General features: G+C 58.6%; 2 protein-coding genes across 2 annotated transcripts; both read left to right on the top strand.

Annotated features, from left to right (window-relative positions):
• Positions 1-6: 6 nt before the first annotated feature.
• Positions 7-9,031, top strand: KLC2 (kinesin light chain 2). Its single transcript, XM_005864270.2, has 15 exons — positions 7-246; positions 2,704-2,934; positions 3,087-3,156; positions 3,793-4,015; positions 4,664-4,751; positions 4,872-4,973; positions 5,058-5,231; positions 5,341-5,440; positions 6,027-6,076; positions 6,189-6,256; positions 6,903-7,011; positions 7,087-7,245; positions 7,320-7,444; positions 7,670-7,727; positions 8,071-9,031. Exons 1-15 carry the CDS (start codon positions 19-21, stop codon positions 8,152-8,154), a joined length of 1,869 nt encoding a protein of 622 aa, XP_005864332.1. The 5' UTR covers positions 7-18; the 3' UTR covers positions 8,155-9,031.
• A 658-nt stretch (positions 9,032-9,689) lies between these two features.
• On the top strand, positions 9,690-16,582 carry RAB1B (RAB1B, member RAS oncogene family). The gene is made up of 6 exons (XM_005864272.2): positions 9,690-9,809; positions 11,325-11,397; positions 11,669-11,764; positions 11,876-11,971; positions 14,930-15,061; positions 15,148-16,582. Exons 1-6 carry the CDS (start codon positions 9,796-9,798, stop codon positions 15,340-15,342), a joined length of 606 nt encoding a protein of 201 aa, XP_005864334.1. The 5' UTR covers positions 9,690-9,795; the 3' UTR covers positions 15,343-16,582.
• Positions 16,583-17,237: the final 655 nt, after the last annotated feature.

A 17,237-nucleotide genomic window follows, 5' to 3' on the forward strand; every position in this document is an offset into this window, starting at 1 on the left:
CTCACAGGCGGCGAGGCCATGGCCACGATGGTGCTCCCGCGAGAGGAGAAGCTGAGCCAAGATGAGATCGTGCTGGGCACCAAAGCCGTCATCCAGGGGCTGGAGACCCTGCGCGGGGAGCATCGCGCCCTTCTCGCCCCCTTGGTCTCCCCCGAAGCCGGCGAGGCGGAGCCCGGCTCGCAGGAACGCTGTGTCCTCCTGCGCCGCTCCCTGGAAGCCATCGAGCTGGGGCTGGGGGAGGCCCAGGTAGGCCTGTGCGGCGAGCGAGCGGGGAGGTGACAGGAGGGAGGGTGGGAGGTGCCGGAGGAATTCTGGCGACGAAGGAACCGAATCCGAGCAGGACGCCGTCTGTCCCCTGGAGCTCCATGCAGGACCCCAGTAAAGAGCCGCTGGATACATGAATGGGCTTTGGAGACTCCTCGGGGCCTCGCCCCGGGAGAAGCCTGACAGCCATCCTTTAGCCCCCACGCAGAACCCTGTTCCTAGCTTCTCTGCTAGGTCGCAAAGACAGAATGGCATAGGAAAACCTTACTCCATCCCCCAGTCATTCTTTTATTTACTCATTAACAGGTAAGTTTTCAAATACCTACTATGTGCCAGGCAATGTGTTAGGGGCCAGGGATGCAGACTAGATTCCTGCTCTAGTCCATTTGGAAGACAGGAACACATGGTGATAAATCCTCCCAAGAAAAGAACAAAATCTTGTAGTAGCTTTAAATGGGAAGTCTTATCTATTAGTCGGTTAAGACTTCTGAGGAATGGCATTTAAACCAAGACCCGAAGGAAGAAATAGACTAGTCTCCAGAAAAGGGAGGAGGGGGAGGTTGCATGTGCAAAGGTCCTGGGGTAGGAAAAATCTTGCAATGGGAGTCTTGAGAAAAGACCTATGTGACTGGAGCTTCATGGGGCAGGAGAGAGAGGGTCAGAAAAGGCCTATGGGGAAGGCAGGGCCAGGTCATGCTGTGCCTTACTCGTTTGGGTTTCAGTCTCAGGACATTGGGACATTGGAGGGCTTGAAGCAGTCAAGGGACACAGAATGACTTAGGTTTTAAAGTCTCCGTGGGGCTGAGGTATGGAGAATGAACTATAGTGGGTCAAGGATGGAGGCAGGTAGGAGGTAGTTGGAAACCACTGTTGGAATTCAAATGAGAAATGGTGGCTTGGACTAAAGGGTCGGCCATGAGGGTGGAGAGAAGGGGGCCGGTTGTAGATGTTCAGGAGGTAGGTCCAGGAGGACTTGGGAATGGTGTGAGGGAGAGAGGGGCACAGGGTAACTCCCAGGTTCGTGGTTGGAGCGAGTTAAGGGGATGAGAGAGCCCTCATGATTAGAGTTCTGTTTTGGCCCTCTTCATTTGGGCTGCTAGGACAGTGGTCGGCAAACTGCGGCTCGAGAGCCACATGCGGCTCTTTGGCCCCTTGAGTGTGGCCATGAAGTTTCAATCACACTGTATGTGCGCGCCCGCACGTGGTATTTTGTGGAAGAGCCACACTCAGGGGGCCGCAGTTTGCCGACCACTGTGCTAGGACAATATGCAGATGGAGGAGTCAGGCTCTGGGGGAAAGAGTCTTGGCCCCCTCGAATCTTGGCTGAGAGACTGGCTGGCTCTGAATCCTGAGCAGGTGGTATCCTCTTGGTTTCCTTGTCTTTAAAATAGGGATCATGCCATCTGCTGTATACACTTCCAGGCTGTTTAGGGGAGTTTTTTAAAAAGCTAGTGGTTGTGAAAACACTTGTCATTTAGGCGTTTGCTAATCAACTAGAAAGTGCAGGGTCCGAGACTGCCTGGCCCTCTGGAAGGGCAATGGTTGGCTGCCAGATACAGAGATGAACACACAGTCCCGTCGTGCCCCCCCCCCCCCACCCTACCGTGTGTGCAGGCACTGGCACAGACGGGCAACAGGATGCTGGGGGAAGGGGGTGGAAGGTGCCCTGCTTTCCTGGGCCCGGGGGCATGAGAGAGAAGAAGCTTCACTGCAGAAATGCCTCCGAAAGTGAATGATGGAAACAAGGGTGGAGCATGTGCAAGGCCTCAAGGCAGGAAGAGCCTGGAAGCTCAGGAAAGGAATCAGGTTGGGGCGAGGGTAGGGCTAAGAGTAGGCTTCTGCGTCTCCTTACCGGCCCTGTGGTTCGCAGACCATCTGCTGGTATATGTACCCCATCCCTCCCTGGGGGCTGCAGAAGGGCAGGGTCTAGCCTTGGCAGAAGTCAGGATGGGGTCTTCCAGTCATCTGTCAAGGTTTCTGGGGCAGGAGGCAGTGGTGTAGTGGCTGTGGCTGCAGGGCCTTGAGTACAACCCCCAAGAGAGACAAAGGAAGAAAATGGCTAGCTCGGGGAAAGCACAGCACCCCAGCTCCCCCTGTTCACCATCAGCCAATGAGTGGGAGCTGGACCATCACTGCAGAGGACTAGCTGGAGGCCCAGGAAAAGGGATGGACTTTCTTAGAGTCCAGCAAAGCCAGTCTGGGAACCAGGGCTTCTGACCCCAGAGGGAAGGAGTTGGGGATCCCCAAGCCTCCTGGGTTCAGTTTTGGACTATGGTCTATTTGGGGCCTTGTGAGAAAACTCCCTTGGTGAGAGGAGACCTTCAAGTCACTCAGCCCTGCAGCTTCTCACAGACAGGGCCAGGCTCAGCCCTTCCTGGGCCCCAGGAGCTGCGGGCTGTGGGTGGTGAGGGCTCTGACCCACTCCCACTGCTGCCACAGGTGATCCTGGCACTGTCGAGCCACCTGGGCGCCGTAGAGTCCGAGAAGCAGAAGCTGCGGGCTCAGGTGCGGCGCCTGGTGCAGGAGAACCAGTGGCTGCGAGAGGAGCTGGCGGGGACGCAGCAGAAGCTGCAGCGCAGCGAGCAGGCTGTGGCCCAGCTCGAGGAGGAGAAGCAGCACTTGCTGTTCATGAGCCAGATCCGAAAGCTGGATGAGGACACCTCCCCCAACGTGAGTCCTGCCACAGCCACTGAAAGGCCAGCAGGCAGAGGGGCCTGGGAGCAGGGAGGGGGCAGCCCAGAGCACACTCAGCTCCCACCCAGCCACTGACACCTGGGCACCTCGCCCTCTCTTCCCTGATCTCACCCTGTCTTCCTGCCCAGGAGGAGAAGGGGGAGGTCCCCAAAGACTCTCTGGATGACCTGTTCCCCAACGAGGAGGAACAGAGCTCAGGTGCGGAGGGGCAGCTGGTTCTGGGGGTGGGGTTGAAAGGGCTGAACAAATTCTTGGTCCTTGGTCCTCAGAGATCACCAGAAACAGGAATCAAATGGTTGCCATATTCCTTCCTGCCTCATTTCTGATCATCACATCCCAGCATGTTAGAGCTTAACTGACAGGTGTTCCATGTTTCCCTACCACCTCCCCACACCCCAAGCTCTGTGCGGAGCTGGTACCACAGCCCAGCCTGGGTTCAAGTCCTACTGTGCCACTCGTTGCTCTGTGACCACTGGTAGAGTTTTGTTTCCTCTCAGCCTCCTCTGAGGGTTAAAGGAGGGTTCCAGTGCAGTGTGAGCCCTGGGCCAGTGCTCACCTTGCTTAGTGCCCTGTGCATTTCAGAGCCTCCTCCGGCAGCTGAGGAGGCTGAGGCTCCGAGGGCAGGTAGTTTGCTAGGACACAGCTTGAAATACTGGAACTGGGACATTGCCCACTCTTTCTGGGGGGTGACTCTGTAGATGAAGAAGTTGAGGCAGAATAGTTAGTAACTTGCCTAGGGCCACATGTCAGGTGAGTTAGAGGCATGGTTGGCATGTACCAGTCCAGCCCAGGGGGCAATTAGGTACATCTGAGTTTCTACCCTTGGCCTTGCAGCCCCCAGCCCTGGAGGAGGGGATGTGGCTGCCCAGCATGGAGGCTATGAAATCCCAGCACGGCTCCGTACCCTGCACAACCTGGTGATCCAGTATGCCTCCCAGGGCCGCTATGAGGTGGCCGTGCCCCTCTGCAAGCAGGCACTGGAAGACCTGGAGAAAACGTCCGGCCATGACCACCCCGACGTGGCCACCATGCTGAATATCCTGGCGCTGGTCTATCGGTGAGGCTCCTCTGGCCACAGGCATCCATGGCAGGGCCTGTGCTTTTCCTAAAGGCTCCCTCCCTGGGTCACAAACCCTCAATGCCTGCCATGGGCCAGGACTTGGGTTTCTCCAGGCACTTGGGCAGCAGAGAGAGGAGCTTGTGCCAAGGGTGCTGAATAAGATGTGAATAAGCCTCAGGCTAGTGGAGGAGAAAGGTTTGGAAATAACCAGGAAAGGGGCAGCACATGAGGACTCCCAGGGCACCAGGGAGTCGGCACAGCTTCTCTAGGCACTGTGGCTAGAGTAGGGTCTTTGGTAAAATGTGAATCTTCCCAGAACATGAGAGGATTAGAAAAGGTTTCCCAACAGGAAGAGCAGAATGAGCAAGGGCACTGGAGAATACAGAACAACGTGCATTGGGCACGAGGCGGAGCGGGTGGGATCTGGGTGAGCCTGTTTCATACCCCAGCACTGTATGCCCTGGTGAGTTGTGAGTGAATTACCCAAAGCCCCTGAGCTCCAGGAGGACGGGCTGACCAGGTTTCCCCATGCTCTGGGTCATACTCATGCCCGCTCAGTAAATACAGGAGTGAGCAAAGGATCTCAGACCACTAAGGGCAGGGTCCAGGCTGGAGGATAATCTCACCATACTTCCACCTCCCCAGGGACCAGAACAAGTACAAGGAGGCTGCTCACCTGCTCAATGATGCCCTGGCCATTCGCGAGAAGACACTGGGCAAGGACCACCCAGCTGTGAGTGAGGGTGGGTGGAGGTTGGGGCTGCTGCTGCTCTCTGCAGCTCCCAGGTCTCAGAACCCTTGGCCAGCAGGGCCCCGGGTCACAGAGCCTCCATTTATTCTCCAAACCCCCCAGGTGGCTGCAACATTAAACAACCTGGCAGTTCTGTACGGCAAGCGGGGCAAGTACAAGGAGGCCGAGCCTCTGTGCAAGCGGGCACTGGAGATCCGGGAGAAGGTGGGAGCAGGCAGGGCTGGGCAGGCCAGGCAGGGGGGCTAGGCCAGCTCTGAGCCTAGCCACTGGCTTTTGCTCCCATCCCAGGTCCTGGGCAAATTTCATCCAGATGTGGCCAAGCAGCTGAGCAACCTGGCACTGCTCTGCCAGAACCAGGGCAAAGCTGAGGAGGTAGAATACTACTACCGGCGGGCACTGGAAATCTACGCCACACGCCTTGGGCCTGATGATCCCAACGTGGCCAAGACCAAGAACAACCTGGTACCCTGGGCCAGGAGGAGCTGCGGCAAGGAGGGAGGGAGGGAGGGAGAAGGAAAGGAAAAGGCTCAGGTCCCTGCATCCTGCTTTTCCTCTGTCCCTGCCTCTGCAGGCCTCCTGCTACCTGAAGCAGGGCAAGTACCAGGATGCAGAGACCCTGTACAAGGAGATCCTCACCCGTGCTCACGAGAAGGAGTTTGGCTCTGTCAATGGTGAGTCCATGACTGCCATGTGCCCCCAGCTCACCTAGCACAGGCTCATTCTACTATCAACATCCACAGTGGCCAGGCAGGCAGGCCCTCATGCCTGGGGTGTCATGTGCACATGTGAGCATGTACACACACCTTCTGGGCCCTGTCTGTGCCATGCACACCCTTTGTATACCCCATGCCCTTGGCCCAGAGTCTTTCCCCTTTCTCTACTGGGCAACTTCTGCTCACCATGAAGGCCCAGCCCAGATGTCTCCCTCTCTGGGAAGCTACCTTCTGGCCCCTGATGGTCAATCCTTTCCTGCTCTGGGTCCTTCAGCCTGGCTCATCATTCAGGCTCAGTTTGGGCCCACCGTGACTAAGGGTCTGCTCCCCCAAGCCCCTCAAGCACAAGCCTGTGCCACAGTCATCTGTTTCAGAGGAGGGTCACTAATGTTTTCGGTCTGATTCTTGTTCATTCATTCAACAAAGCCCAACCCTGATTCTTCCTGGCTTCCCCTGACCCCCTCCCCAGACCCCAGTTTTATGTCGAGCCCAACCAGGAGAGGCCTAGATGGGAGGCTGGTGACAGCCCCCTTTTTCTCCCCAGGGGACAACAAGCCCATCTGGATGCATGCAGAGGAACGGGAGGAGACCAAGGTAGTAAGCACTGCGGGACGGCTGGAGTGGGTGTCCAGGGAGGGAAGGTAAAGTTGGGGGTGTGGAGGGGAGGGCCTTCTCTTCCCACCACCCTTGACCATTCTTCCCCCAGGATAAGCGCCGGGATAGCACTGCCTATGGGGAATATGGCAGCTGGTACAAGGCCTGTAAAGTGGACAGGTGAGGACGGCGGGGCAGGGCTGGTGGTAGAGCAGGTCACAGGGAAACAGTATCCTGGGTGAGGGCTGTGGCCTGCTGCACAATTCATACTGCTTACCCCTTCTCTATCCGCTTCTCTTCCAAGGCCTGGCTCACAGGCCACCCCAAAACGGCTTTCTGTACTGGGAAAGCTTGATGATCTCATTCGTGGGTCTCCCAGCTTTTCTTTTTTTTTTTTTTTTTAATTTTTATTTATTGATTTTTAGAGAGAGGAAGGGAAAGAGAAACAGAAACATCAATCTGTTCCACTTATTAGGCATTCATTGGTTAATTCTTGTATGTGCCCTGACCAAGGATCGAAATACACCTTGGTGTATCAGGATGATGCTCTAACCAACTGAGCTACTCAGCCAGGGCTTGAGTCTCCCAGCTTTCAGTCCTAGTGGCAATATCCCACTTAGGTCACTGGGGCCAGGTCCCAAGCCCTGGGGTGATTCCAAGACGGAGAGTGCAGTTGGGTCTCCTATCACAGGGCTTGACACCTAGGAGGGTTGAGATCCTGGTTGGCCGGCTGGTTCCTTAGAGCTCAGTATGGGCTGGATGCCAGGATAGGCCCTGGTTCCTGGGGAACACAGAATTTGAGACTGTCCCGCTGTCCTGTCCACAGCCCCACAGTCAACACCACCCTGCGCAGCTTGGGGGCCCTGTACCGGCGCCAGGGCAAGCTAGAAGCTGCACACACACTGGAGGACTGTGCCAGCCGCAGCCGCAAGCAGGTGGGCGACAGACCTGAGGACTGGGCAGGGACCTACTTGGCCGTTTTTCACCTAATATGCCCTCCGCTTCCTTAGGGCCTGGACCCTGCAAGCCAAACCAAGGTGGTGGAACTGCTGAAAGATGGCGGTGGTGGGCGGGGAGACCGCCGTGGCAGCCGAGATGTGGCCGGGGGTGCTGGGGCTCGGTCTGAGTCTGACGTTGAGGAGGCAGGGCCTGCAGCCGAGTGGAGCGGGGTGAGTCTAGGGGTTGGGGTGGGCCAGGAGGCTGTGTAGCCAGCATGACATAGACAAGCATGTCCACACCACAGGATGGCAGTGGCTCCTTGCGGCGCAGCGGCTCCTTTGGGAAGCTCCGAGATGCTCTGAGGCGCAGCAGTGAAATGCTGGTGAAGAAGCTGCAGGGTGGTGGCCCCCAGGAGCCCCCAAACCCCAGGTCAGCCTCTGCCCTGATAAGTTTACCACCCAGGGTGAGCCTCAAGACCCCACCCAACAACCCAAATGAGCTCCTGACTCGGTGCGCTCCTCATCTCTCTCAAGCTCCACTACCCACCCAATCTGTGCCTTTCCCATCAGCCTCCCTCCCCAACCCCAACCCGATCCCCTCCCCCACCTTCCCCAGTTCCACCATGGGCACATCCTGGCCTTCCTTTCCCCTCAGGATGAAGCGGGCCAGTTCTCTCAACTTCCTCAACAAGAGTGTGGAAGAGCCAGCCCAGGTATGGTGGGTGGAGGCCCAGGCCCCAGGGCTGGAGGCCTGCATGCCCTCTGTACCTGACGAGCTTCTCAAGCATGTCTTCATCCAGCAACATTACCTGTCTCTGTCTCTGGCTTTGGGCTGGACACTGGGGAGACAAATTAGGGAAACCCAGCCGCTGCTTGGGTGGACATGCCAGTGGCCAGTACCACACAGGCACTGTGGAGGTGGACGGGGTGTCAGAGTACCAGGTGGGGCATGGGTGGGGCTCAGGGATTCTGGCTGGTCAGGCCCCTCTCCCTTCTGGCCAGGGAAGCACAGGCTGGCAGCAGCACAAGCTGAGCCACTTGCCCCTCTGCCCACAGCCTGGAGGCACAGGCCTCTCTGACAGCCGCGCCCTCAGCTCCAGCTCCATGGACCTCTCCCGACGAAGCTCCCTGGTGGGCTAATCCTGAAGGGCAGCCAGTCGCCACAGCCTCCGCCCGGCACTGCCCTCACCCCCAGCCCTGCGCATGGGCCTGCTGCTTGTCTTGCCTGTCTCTCCCAAGGACCCCTGTCTTTTCTGTTCAATCTCAGGGTAACCTCCTTCCTTGTCATCTCAGCCTGAGCCCTGGAGGCTGGGCCTGTCTGGCCCCAGCTCTACCCCTTATTTATTCCTTCCAGCAGGGCCCCCTCTCCCTAGGTTCAGAGCCAGTGAAAGAGGCTGGCTGGGGTCTTCCAGGTAGAGACTCAGTGGCCTGCCATCCCCTGACCCCGGAGTCAAGAACACTAAGTAACTGCCCTCCCATCAGCACCCTGCCCTGCCCTGCCCCCGGCCGTTGCTTCTGTATATAGAGAAATAAGTTATTGGCCGCGCCCCTCTCCTCAGTCTACCTACTGCCTGGGCTTCCCCTCACCCCGCCCTTCTCTAGTGGTACCGCCCAGGCCTTAATCACTCCCATTCCACGCGGTGGTATCTCCCAGGCTCCACAACACATCTGGGGATCTCCCCAAAGGGTTCCCTGGGCCTTGTCGCGCTCCTTCCGACTCTGAGGGGTGCGTCCTGCCCCGCCATCGATCCATGCCCCAGAATGGAGAGTCCTCCCCTTACCAGCCCCCTCAATGCCGGGCCCTGCCCTGCATCCCGGCCTTATGCACTGCCCCTCCCGCCCCTGCCCAGGCACTGCCTGTCGAGCCATCTAGCCACGCCTTCTCCCACGCCTGCAGCTTCTCTCGAGGGACAGTGATGTCCCTGCTGTGGCAGGAGGGGCTGCTCCAGTTGTGGGGTGAGGTGGTCGTTCTCTATTTTCAAATGTTGCTGTAGAAATAAAGATGGTTTGAATCTGAGCCGGGTTTGTTTTGGGGCTGAAGTCCAGGGCTCCCAGGGTCTAGGTTGGGGTTGGGGTTGGGAAAGGCTGCGAATGAAGGGTGTGTGTGTGTGTGTGTGTGTGTGTGTGTGTGTGTGTCGCTCACATCCGGTTCCTCCAACTGGAGCCCAGATATTCTCCTTTCCCATAATTGGGGGTCCCAAGGGTCAAGATCTAACAGTTTTCATCTTTGAGGTTCTAGAGTATTGTGGGCTTTGATTGAGCTCTGCCCCTTAGTAAGCTGTTAGACCTTGCGCGAGTTACTGGAATTTGATTTTTCCATCTATAAAATGTGGATGAGGACACCTTCTCCCGGGCCTGTGGCTGTGAGTTAGGAACGCCAGGACACGAAGAACCCTGGAGAAATGAACTTGTACTAATACAACTCCGGGAGGCGGGAGGGTGAAAAGTGTCAACCCCAGCCTCCAATAGAGCTTCCAACTCCAGGCTCCCAAGCGCTGTCCAAAAGCCCAGGTGTGTCTAGAGAGTGAACTACAAGCCCCAGAAGGCAATGCGCAGTGGTGAGCTAGAAGGCTCGGGCTCCCCGGTTTACGCCTGCGCCACGGAGTGTGTTGGACAACGTAAGGAGACTACAAGTCCCGAGAAGCAACGCAGCGAGGTCCCAGTCCGGAATGTGCGGCTGCGCGTCGCGGGCGGGGCCTCTGGGGCGGAGCGGCCACCATCTTGGAACAGGAGGCGGAGCAGAGCCGACTGGGAGCGACCGAGCGGGCCGCCGCTGCCGCCATGAACCCCGAATAGTGAGTGAGCCCCGCCTGCGCCGTCCGGCGTAGCCTCGATTCCGAGTACGGGGCTGTGCGTTCCGCTGACCCCCCCCCACATCCGGGTCCTGCCCCTCCCCCGGGGCCCCCAGGACCCTGGCTGCACACCCCTAGTTCTTGCACCCGGGGCCCAGAGACTGCGACCCCGAGGGACACTACTTGGAGCCCGAGGGACTGACCCTAACAGGCCTCATAGGTCAGGTGACCCCGCAGCCCTGGCCTCTCCGGGCCTCAGTTTCCCCACTTGGCTGAACGTGGCAATCTGGGTGCTGACAGTGGCCTCAGCGTTATGGTCTCTCACCAGACGGTTCCCGGTCTCGGTTCAGACTCCGGCCCTTGAGGTCGGGCCGTCGATCCTTCTGCTCTTCCCGTTCTCCCGGAATCTGGTTCCCGGGGCTGGTTAGACAGGGAGGCCCCGAGGCGCTGCTCGCTCGGGGTGGCTCTCCCGCAGGTCCTCCCGCCGCAGGTCCTGCCCCGGTGGGTCTGGCTGCCCCGCCGCTCCCGGTCCCTTCCTGCCCGCTCCTCCCCGGCGCAGCCCCAGCGCCGCCGTCACACCCCTTCCCTCGCTGTCACCGCCGATGTTCAGATGAACGGGGCGGTTGCTCCCCTTCCAGGGATTCTCTTTCCTCCAAGCCCCGGGTCACTCCCCCTGGGGGTGGGGGGCCCACATCTGCCCGGCCTCTCGCTGACAGTGCCCTGGAGAGTCGGGGCTCTCTCCCCGCTCTGCCTCTTCCTGTTTCTCCTCCAGATCCAGGCCTCACGTCTCCTGGGGAGCGGGGCTCTGAGCAGGATGGTCAGGGGTGAGAGGAGGGAACTGACCGGCCCTCACGGAGACTTGGGGTCCGAACCTGGTGTCCAGTCTTAAAGTTAATAGCAGTGTGACTTAGGGCAAGTCACTTCCCTCTCCCAACTCTGGTTTCCTCATTTATTGGGAATAACAACAACCCACTTGGCTGAACGGTTGCGAGGCTTAAATGAGAGCGGGCATTTGAAATACTTAGCACTGGGTCAGGCACAGGTAGGAACTCAGTACATCTTACCTGCTGACTGTTGTTCCTGCCACCTCTTCTGAGAGGCTTCATTCCGTGCTGTTCACACAGATGTTCCCTCTACAAGCTCCAGGCTGGGCCCTGGCTTCCACTTTGGGGCCTCCCCTGCCAAGACGGGTTCCCCCCGGGCAGTCCAGGCACTTCCCTGGACAGTCCCTGCTGGGCTCCAGGCCATGGAGTGTGTCCGGAGTCAGGGTGGGATACCCAGCTCTGGCACCTGACTTTTTGTCTGTCCCTCTCTGGACCTCAGTCTCCCTCTCTGTACTCATGCCTTTGGGCCAGCTGTGTGACGGGGGTGGTCAGCTCTCCCTCCCTGGGACTTGTGGGAGGATCTTGTGAACACCACAGGCAGGCCTTGGTGTGGGAGAACGCTGTACCTGTGGCTCCAGGATGATGGCGGGGGGCTCCCTACCTGCCTTCACATTTTCCCATCCTCTCTCTCCAGTGACTACCTGTTTAAGCTGCTTTTGATTGGTGACTCGGGCGTGGGCAAGTCATGCCTGCTCCTTCGGTTTGCTGTGAGTAAGAAGTCTCCCATACCATCCTTCTGGGTTTCTGGCTCGGGGCTGGAGGGAGAATGGGCAGCCCAGAGCACAGTAGCTGCAAGACCTGGGGATCAAGGATGAAGTTGCAGGACCTGCCAGCAGCATAGCTGACTGAACAAGGGCAGGTGGCTGGCAAGTTGGGTGCAATTAGGAGCTTTGCTGGGGCAGGAAACTTGAGGGAGGTTTTCTCGTTAGGCCTCCGGCCTGTCCACTCAGGACAGTTCACTGGCCTCTGATCTTCCAGGATGACACGTACACAGAGAGCTACATCAGCACCATCGGGGTGGACTTCAAGATCCGAACCATTGAGCTGGATGGCAAAACCATCAAACTTCAGATCGTGAGTGTCGCTCTTCCCAAGGCCCCTGGTGCAGGGGCCTCCGCCATGGAAGGTGGGGGCTCTGGGCATGGGGGCCAGGGCTGACCTGCCCTCTCCCGTACTGTCTTGTAGTGGGACACGGCTGGTCAGGAGCGGTTCCGGACCATCACTTCCAGCTACTACCGGGGAGCTCATGGCATCATTGTGGTGTATGACGTCACCGACCAGGTACTCTTGGGCTCACCTTCCCCTGCTTTGCTTTCTCAGCTTCAGGTCTTTGACTCCGGCTTCTTTTCACTCTTCCCATCCTCTTCCTGATGTGGCCTGGAAAGGAGACTGGACCAGACCCATTTCACCCAGAGGGAAACAGAGCAGAAATAGATCCTCAGAGGCCCTGCTGCAGGGTCTTCACAGAGCCAGGCCTCGCCCCTCCCCGCCAAACTTGCCACCCTATTTTAGACCATCCAGGCACCTGTATTTTGAGGGAGTTGAGTCAGTTGATTGGTCGCTGTGCTGGGCCCATGGCCTCCTGTGTAAAGACACTAGAGAAGCCAGTGGAGAGCTTTAGGCAAGGAAGCGAGGGAGCCCTGCACTCTGGGCGCAGCGTGAGCAGAGGTCTGGGAGCCCGGCGCCTGTGCGGCAGCGTTCGGCGTGTGTCTTTGGCAGCAATACGATGTTAACTAGAAACCCTCACGGCGTACCTCATGGCTGACAGAGCCTGTCCGTCTTTGGTGTGCATAGCCCTCGGGAGGTCTGCATTGTGTTCCCATTTCACAGGTGAGATGGTCAAAGCGGTGAGACTTGCTCAGAGTCCTGCAGCTGCTCACGTGGCAGAGACAGAAAGCCTAGTCTACTGATTCTACTTCGTTCTTTCTACCAAACCTCGTTGCTTAGTGGGGACCGGGCTCTGGGGACATGGAGATGCTTACTTACAGGAGGAGTCCCTGCGCTTAGGGGCAGCTGAGCTGTCTGGCTCGCCAGGGACTCATGGTGGTGCCTCCTGGACAAGCTATGGGTGAACTGTGCTCCACTCAGACAAAGGTCACCAAGGACCTCTAACTGCCAAATCCTGTGACCTCACTTCAGTTCTCGCCCAGATCGACCTCTCGTGGCTTTTAACTCTGTCCTCCCTAACTCCAGCTCTCCCAGCCCCTGCTGCGCTAGATTATCTTTTCAGTGGCTTTTCACTGCTTCACCTTGTACTGACCTCCATAACCCCATATTTGGTGCTTCCTGACCTTGCCCCAAGCCTCCTTCTGACTCCCTGCATGGTTTTGGCCACTTAGTGGTTTGGCTTCTGTCTTATGTTCTGGGATTCCTATGTCTGAATAGCTCTCACTGTACATCTTCTCTTTGTCCGACATTCCGCTGGTACTTTGTGTTTGTATTCTAATTTCACAATATTACCCAGTGAACTAAATGGTGGGTCCCCGCTTTCCTGGTGAGGAGACACGCTGGGAGAGGTGTTAAGTAACTTGTCCATGGTTTCACAGCCCAGAAAGGCAAAGCCAGTGTTTGAATCCAGGGTTCTTTGCTTCCGAGCGCACCCTTTCGTGCTCCTCTACAGCCTCTCCTGAGCTCTGCCCCATCTGCGGCACTCAGCGTGTCCAGCACTGGCCTCGCCATCTCTCCCCGAGCCAGCTCTTGCATCCCTCTTAGCCTGAGAGAACACTCTTCCCTCCCCCATCCAGACAGTCTGAGCCCCCCTGCACTCCCCCATCCTCTCTCTCAAATCTGGCTCCTCATAATAATAGCAGTGATGGGATAATAGCAGCTCCTAATTAAGCACTTGTTATGAGACAGGCCTGCGTTCATCATCCCATGCTCACAACAGCCCCACTGGGAGGTACTGTTTTACAGAGGGGAGGAAACAGGCTCAGGCCAGGCGACCTATCTAGGGTCACACAGTCAATGGCAGAGCCAGGGCTTCACCCAGGAGAGTCTGCCTGGGTCCTGTGCTCTTCCCTGCCGCACTCCCTGGCTCAGGGCACAGCTTCTCGTCCCTGTTGGTCTCCATCTTGCTGCTCTGATCTGGCCTCCACTCCCGCCAGGATTGTCTTCCCAGAACACAGGTGTGTTCCTGCCACTCCCTTCCTAAGAAAACCCCCCACTGGTTCCTGGTTGTCTAAGATGCAGCCAGGCTAAGCTCCTCCAGGCGCTAGCCTGCTCCTCGCCCTCTCTCCCTGCTCAGAGCCTGCGTCCCAGCAACATTCAGCTTCTCCCACTCTCCAAAGGCACCATGCCCCTCGCACTCTGACCTAGCGCATGCCGTGTACTCCCCTTGCACCTTTTCCCGTCCCCTCACTTGCTTTCTCGCAGGCCAGTTCGTCCCTGCAGGTGTGGGTCAGCTGAGCCTCCGCAGGCAGTAGTAGTCCCGGAGCTCCGCAGCTCCCGTCCCTGTCACGCCACCGTGTGTCCTGGTCTAGTCCTTCCTTTCCCGGTGCTTTAGGGCACGGTCCAGGTCTCATTCCTTCTTTATCCCTAGTGCTCAGCATAGGGCCCAGCCTGGGACATGGTGGGGGGTGTAAGTGTGAACCCCGGTGATACCTGTCCTCTCTGGCTCCAGCACAACCCTGAAAGTTCCATCCTCCCCGCAGGCCGGCTGAGGGCGGGAATGGCAAATCCCCCGAGCCGAGTGAGGAGGCTGTTGGGGTCAGAAGTAGGATGCACGCTAGACTCTGTTCCCAGGATACCTGTCTCCCTCATAGGCCAGGGTCTCTTCTGCTGCAAACCCTTCACCTGTTATGGGCTCCAAGACCTCAACCTTAAAGGGACTATAATGCCACTGCGAGAACTTGGTGATCCTTGCGAACCTGTTACTCTCGATTTCTCTCTCTTCCTGGCCTCTCTCCTGATGCCATTTGCTCCCCACATGTGGTTGGACCTTTTTTGTGTGTCAGGGAGAGAGAAGCAGTTGCAGGCCCTTAGGCCTACACTGTTTAGGTGCTGGGGCTGTCGGCAGACGGCTGGGGCGGGGCTGGGGCTGGCTTTTGGAGTCTCAGACGGAGGAGGCCAGGGAGGACAGTGGAGCCTGGAGAAAAGCACTTCCTGTGGGTCCCTTGAGTCCAGGGCTCCTGCTCTCTCAGGAGTCCGGGGCTGCCCTTTCCCCTCAAAGCCCCTGTTCCCCAAGTGTAGGGTAGGCGTAGGGGTGGGGAGCAGAGTAACTTTCGGCCCTGGCTGCCCTAGGAATCCTATGCCAACGTGAAGCAGTGGCTACAGGAGATCGACCGCTATGCCAGCGAGAATGTCAACAAGCTCCTGGTGGGCAACAAGAGTGACCTCACCACCAAGAAGGTGGTGGACAACACCACAGCCAAGGTGAGCGGCCGGGGCCAGGCCTCCCCGGGTGGCTGGGGCAACTGCCTCTCACGCCTCGCTTCTCTCCTCTTCTCTCCCCTTGTCAGGAGTCTGCAGACTCTCTGGGCATCCCCTTCCTGGAGACGAGTGCCAAGAACGCCACCAACGTTGAGCAGGCGTTCATGACCATGGCTGCTGAAATAAAAAAGCGGATGGGCCCGGGGGCTGCCACCGGGGGTGAGCGACCCAACCTCAAGATCGACAGCACCCCCGTGAAGCCAGCTGGTGGCGGCTGTTGCTAGAAGGGGCGTGGGGGTGGGACAGGAGGGGCACCTTCTCCAGATGATGCTCCTGGAGGGGGCAGGAGGTGCCTCCCTCTCCTGGGGTATTTGAGTCTGTGGCTTTGGGGTGTCCTTGGCTCCTCATCTCCCTCTGGCCCATCTGCCTGCCACCCTGAGCCTCGGTTCTACCAGGGCCCCCAAGGGAGGACACCCAGGACCTGGGGCTGGGGCGCTGTGGGCCTTGCTCTGCTGCTGCCTCTAGGTAACTTTAAAAGATACGCCACCATACACTTTTCTTTGGGATGAGGGCCCCTCTGTCTCCCTCCCCTGGCCCCCCATGTATGCTGCAGTGGGTTTCTCTCCTTGTCCTTTTCTCCCCTGCCCAACCCTTCCCCACGAACTGAGGGCCTCCTGGCCTCGACTGTCCCAGGCTGAAGTCAGTGCCCGGGGCCAGAAATGGGACCGGGGACCAGGACCTGGGATCCAGGGTCCTAGGTCAGACCTCAGGACGGGCATGGGGGTTACAGAGGCCCAACAGCCCCCCTTTCCCCTCCTCCCTACCGCTCCTCCCACCCCTCCCACACTCACAGCTCCAGCCGTCCAGCCACAGTGAGGTCTGAGCCCATCTAGTGCAGGTGGGCGGGCAGCCGAGCTGGGCCTGTGTCTTGTGCCCAGAGGGAGCCTGCTCTTGCCACCCCCTGCCCTGCCAGAGCCAGGCCCATGTGCTGCCTGCCCACCGTGCCCCTTTGTCCTCAAGGCAGGCGGAGGTGGAAGGCACACCGTGCCAGAGGCCGGCACCAGGCTTAACCCTCACTCTGCCAGCACCTCCCTTTCCCTGAGGCAGCGCAGTGGCTTTCTCTCCCCTTCCTTGGAGCCTACGAGGGCAGATCCTCATCCTCTGTTGCTACTTCTCTGGGGAATATGGGTGCAACCCAGGGTTGGGGGTCTCTCTTCTCACCCCCTCCCACCCAGGATCCTAGCCCCTGGCCCTCTGGCACAGCTTCTTCCTGCAAAAAAACCCTTTGGTCTCTACCTGACAAGCCATGTCCCTTGTGCTGCCTCTCGCCTGTCCCACCTGTGCCCTGCCTTCCAGCTTGTATTTAAGTCCCTGGGTTGCCTCTTAGGGTGCCCCCCTTCTCCCAGGTTCCCCTCTGGTCATGTCAGGCATTTTGCAAGGAAAAGCCACTTGGGGAAAAGACAGAAAGGACAAAAAAATAAATTTCCACTGGCCCTCCGGTGAGCCGAGGGTTTTTGCAAGGAAGTTGTGGTGGCTGTGTGTGGTCTGTGGTGTGAGCCGCCTTGAGGTGGGGGTTGGAGCTGGAGCCCTGGGCTTGGTGGGCTGCACCGGGGGCTGGGCCTGGGCTGTATCCCAGGTTGGCTGTCCAAAGTCCTTGACCCACTTCCCGAAGCCAGGAGAGCTGCGGGCTTGTGCTGTGGTCTGTCCCCATGGGGCCCAGCACGATTCCAACAGGGAAGGAGGCAGGCCATCAGCGAGTACCTGGTGATGCCAACACGCCCTCGGCACACAGCCAGGCTGTGAATGGGCAATAGCTGGGGACCCCAGGCATTGTGCCCACTGGGCCTGGCCCACGTCTTCCCAGCCTGTGGCTCAGCCCCCTCTCTGGCTTCACTGGCTTCAAGCCAGGCTTCTGCCCCGGACCCGTGGCAGTGCTTCCCGCTTAAGACCTGAGTACTGCCTCTGGCCGGTGGGTGAGAGCAGCGGGTGAGTGCTGGGCCGAGTGAACCTAGTCGGACCGGTGGGTTTGTTGTCTGACACCTGGGCAGGTGGAGGGGCGCCTGTGCCAGAGATGGGCGTCCCGCCTACGTGTCACTGAGGTTGGGGTGGGCGGTGGCACTCGGACCAGGTCGCACTAGCGGCTGGGCTCACGGAGACCCGGCCCCGCCCGAGGCCGCTG

Source organism: Myotis brandtii, unplaced genomic scaffold (assembly GCF_000412655.1).
Source record: "Myotis brandtii unplaced genomic scaffold, ASM41265v1 scaffold187, whole genome shotgun sequence".
Classification (NCBI taxonomy): domain Eukaryota; kingdom Metazoa; phylum Chordata; class Mammalia; order Chiroptera; family Vespertilionidae; genus Myotis; species Myotis brandtii.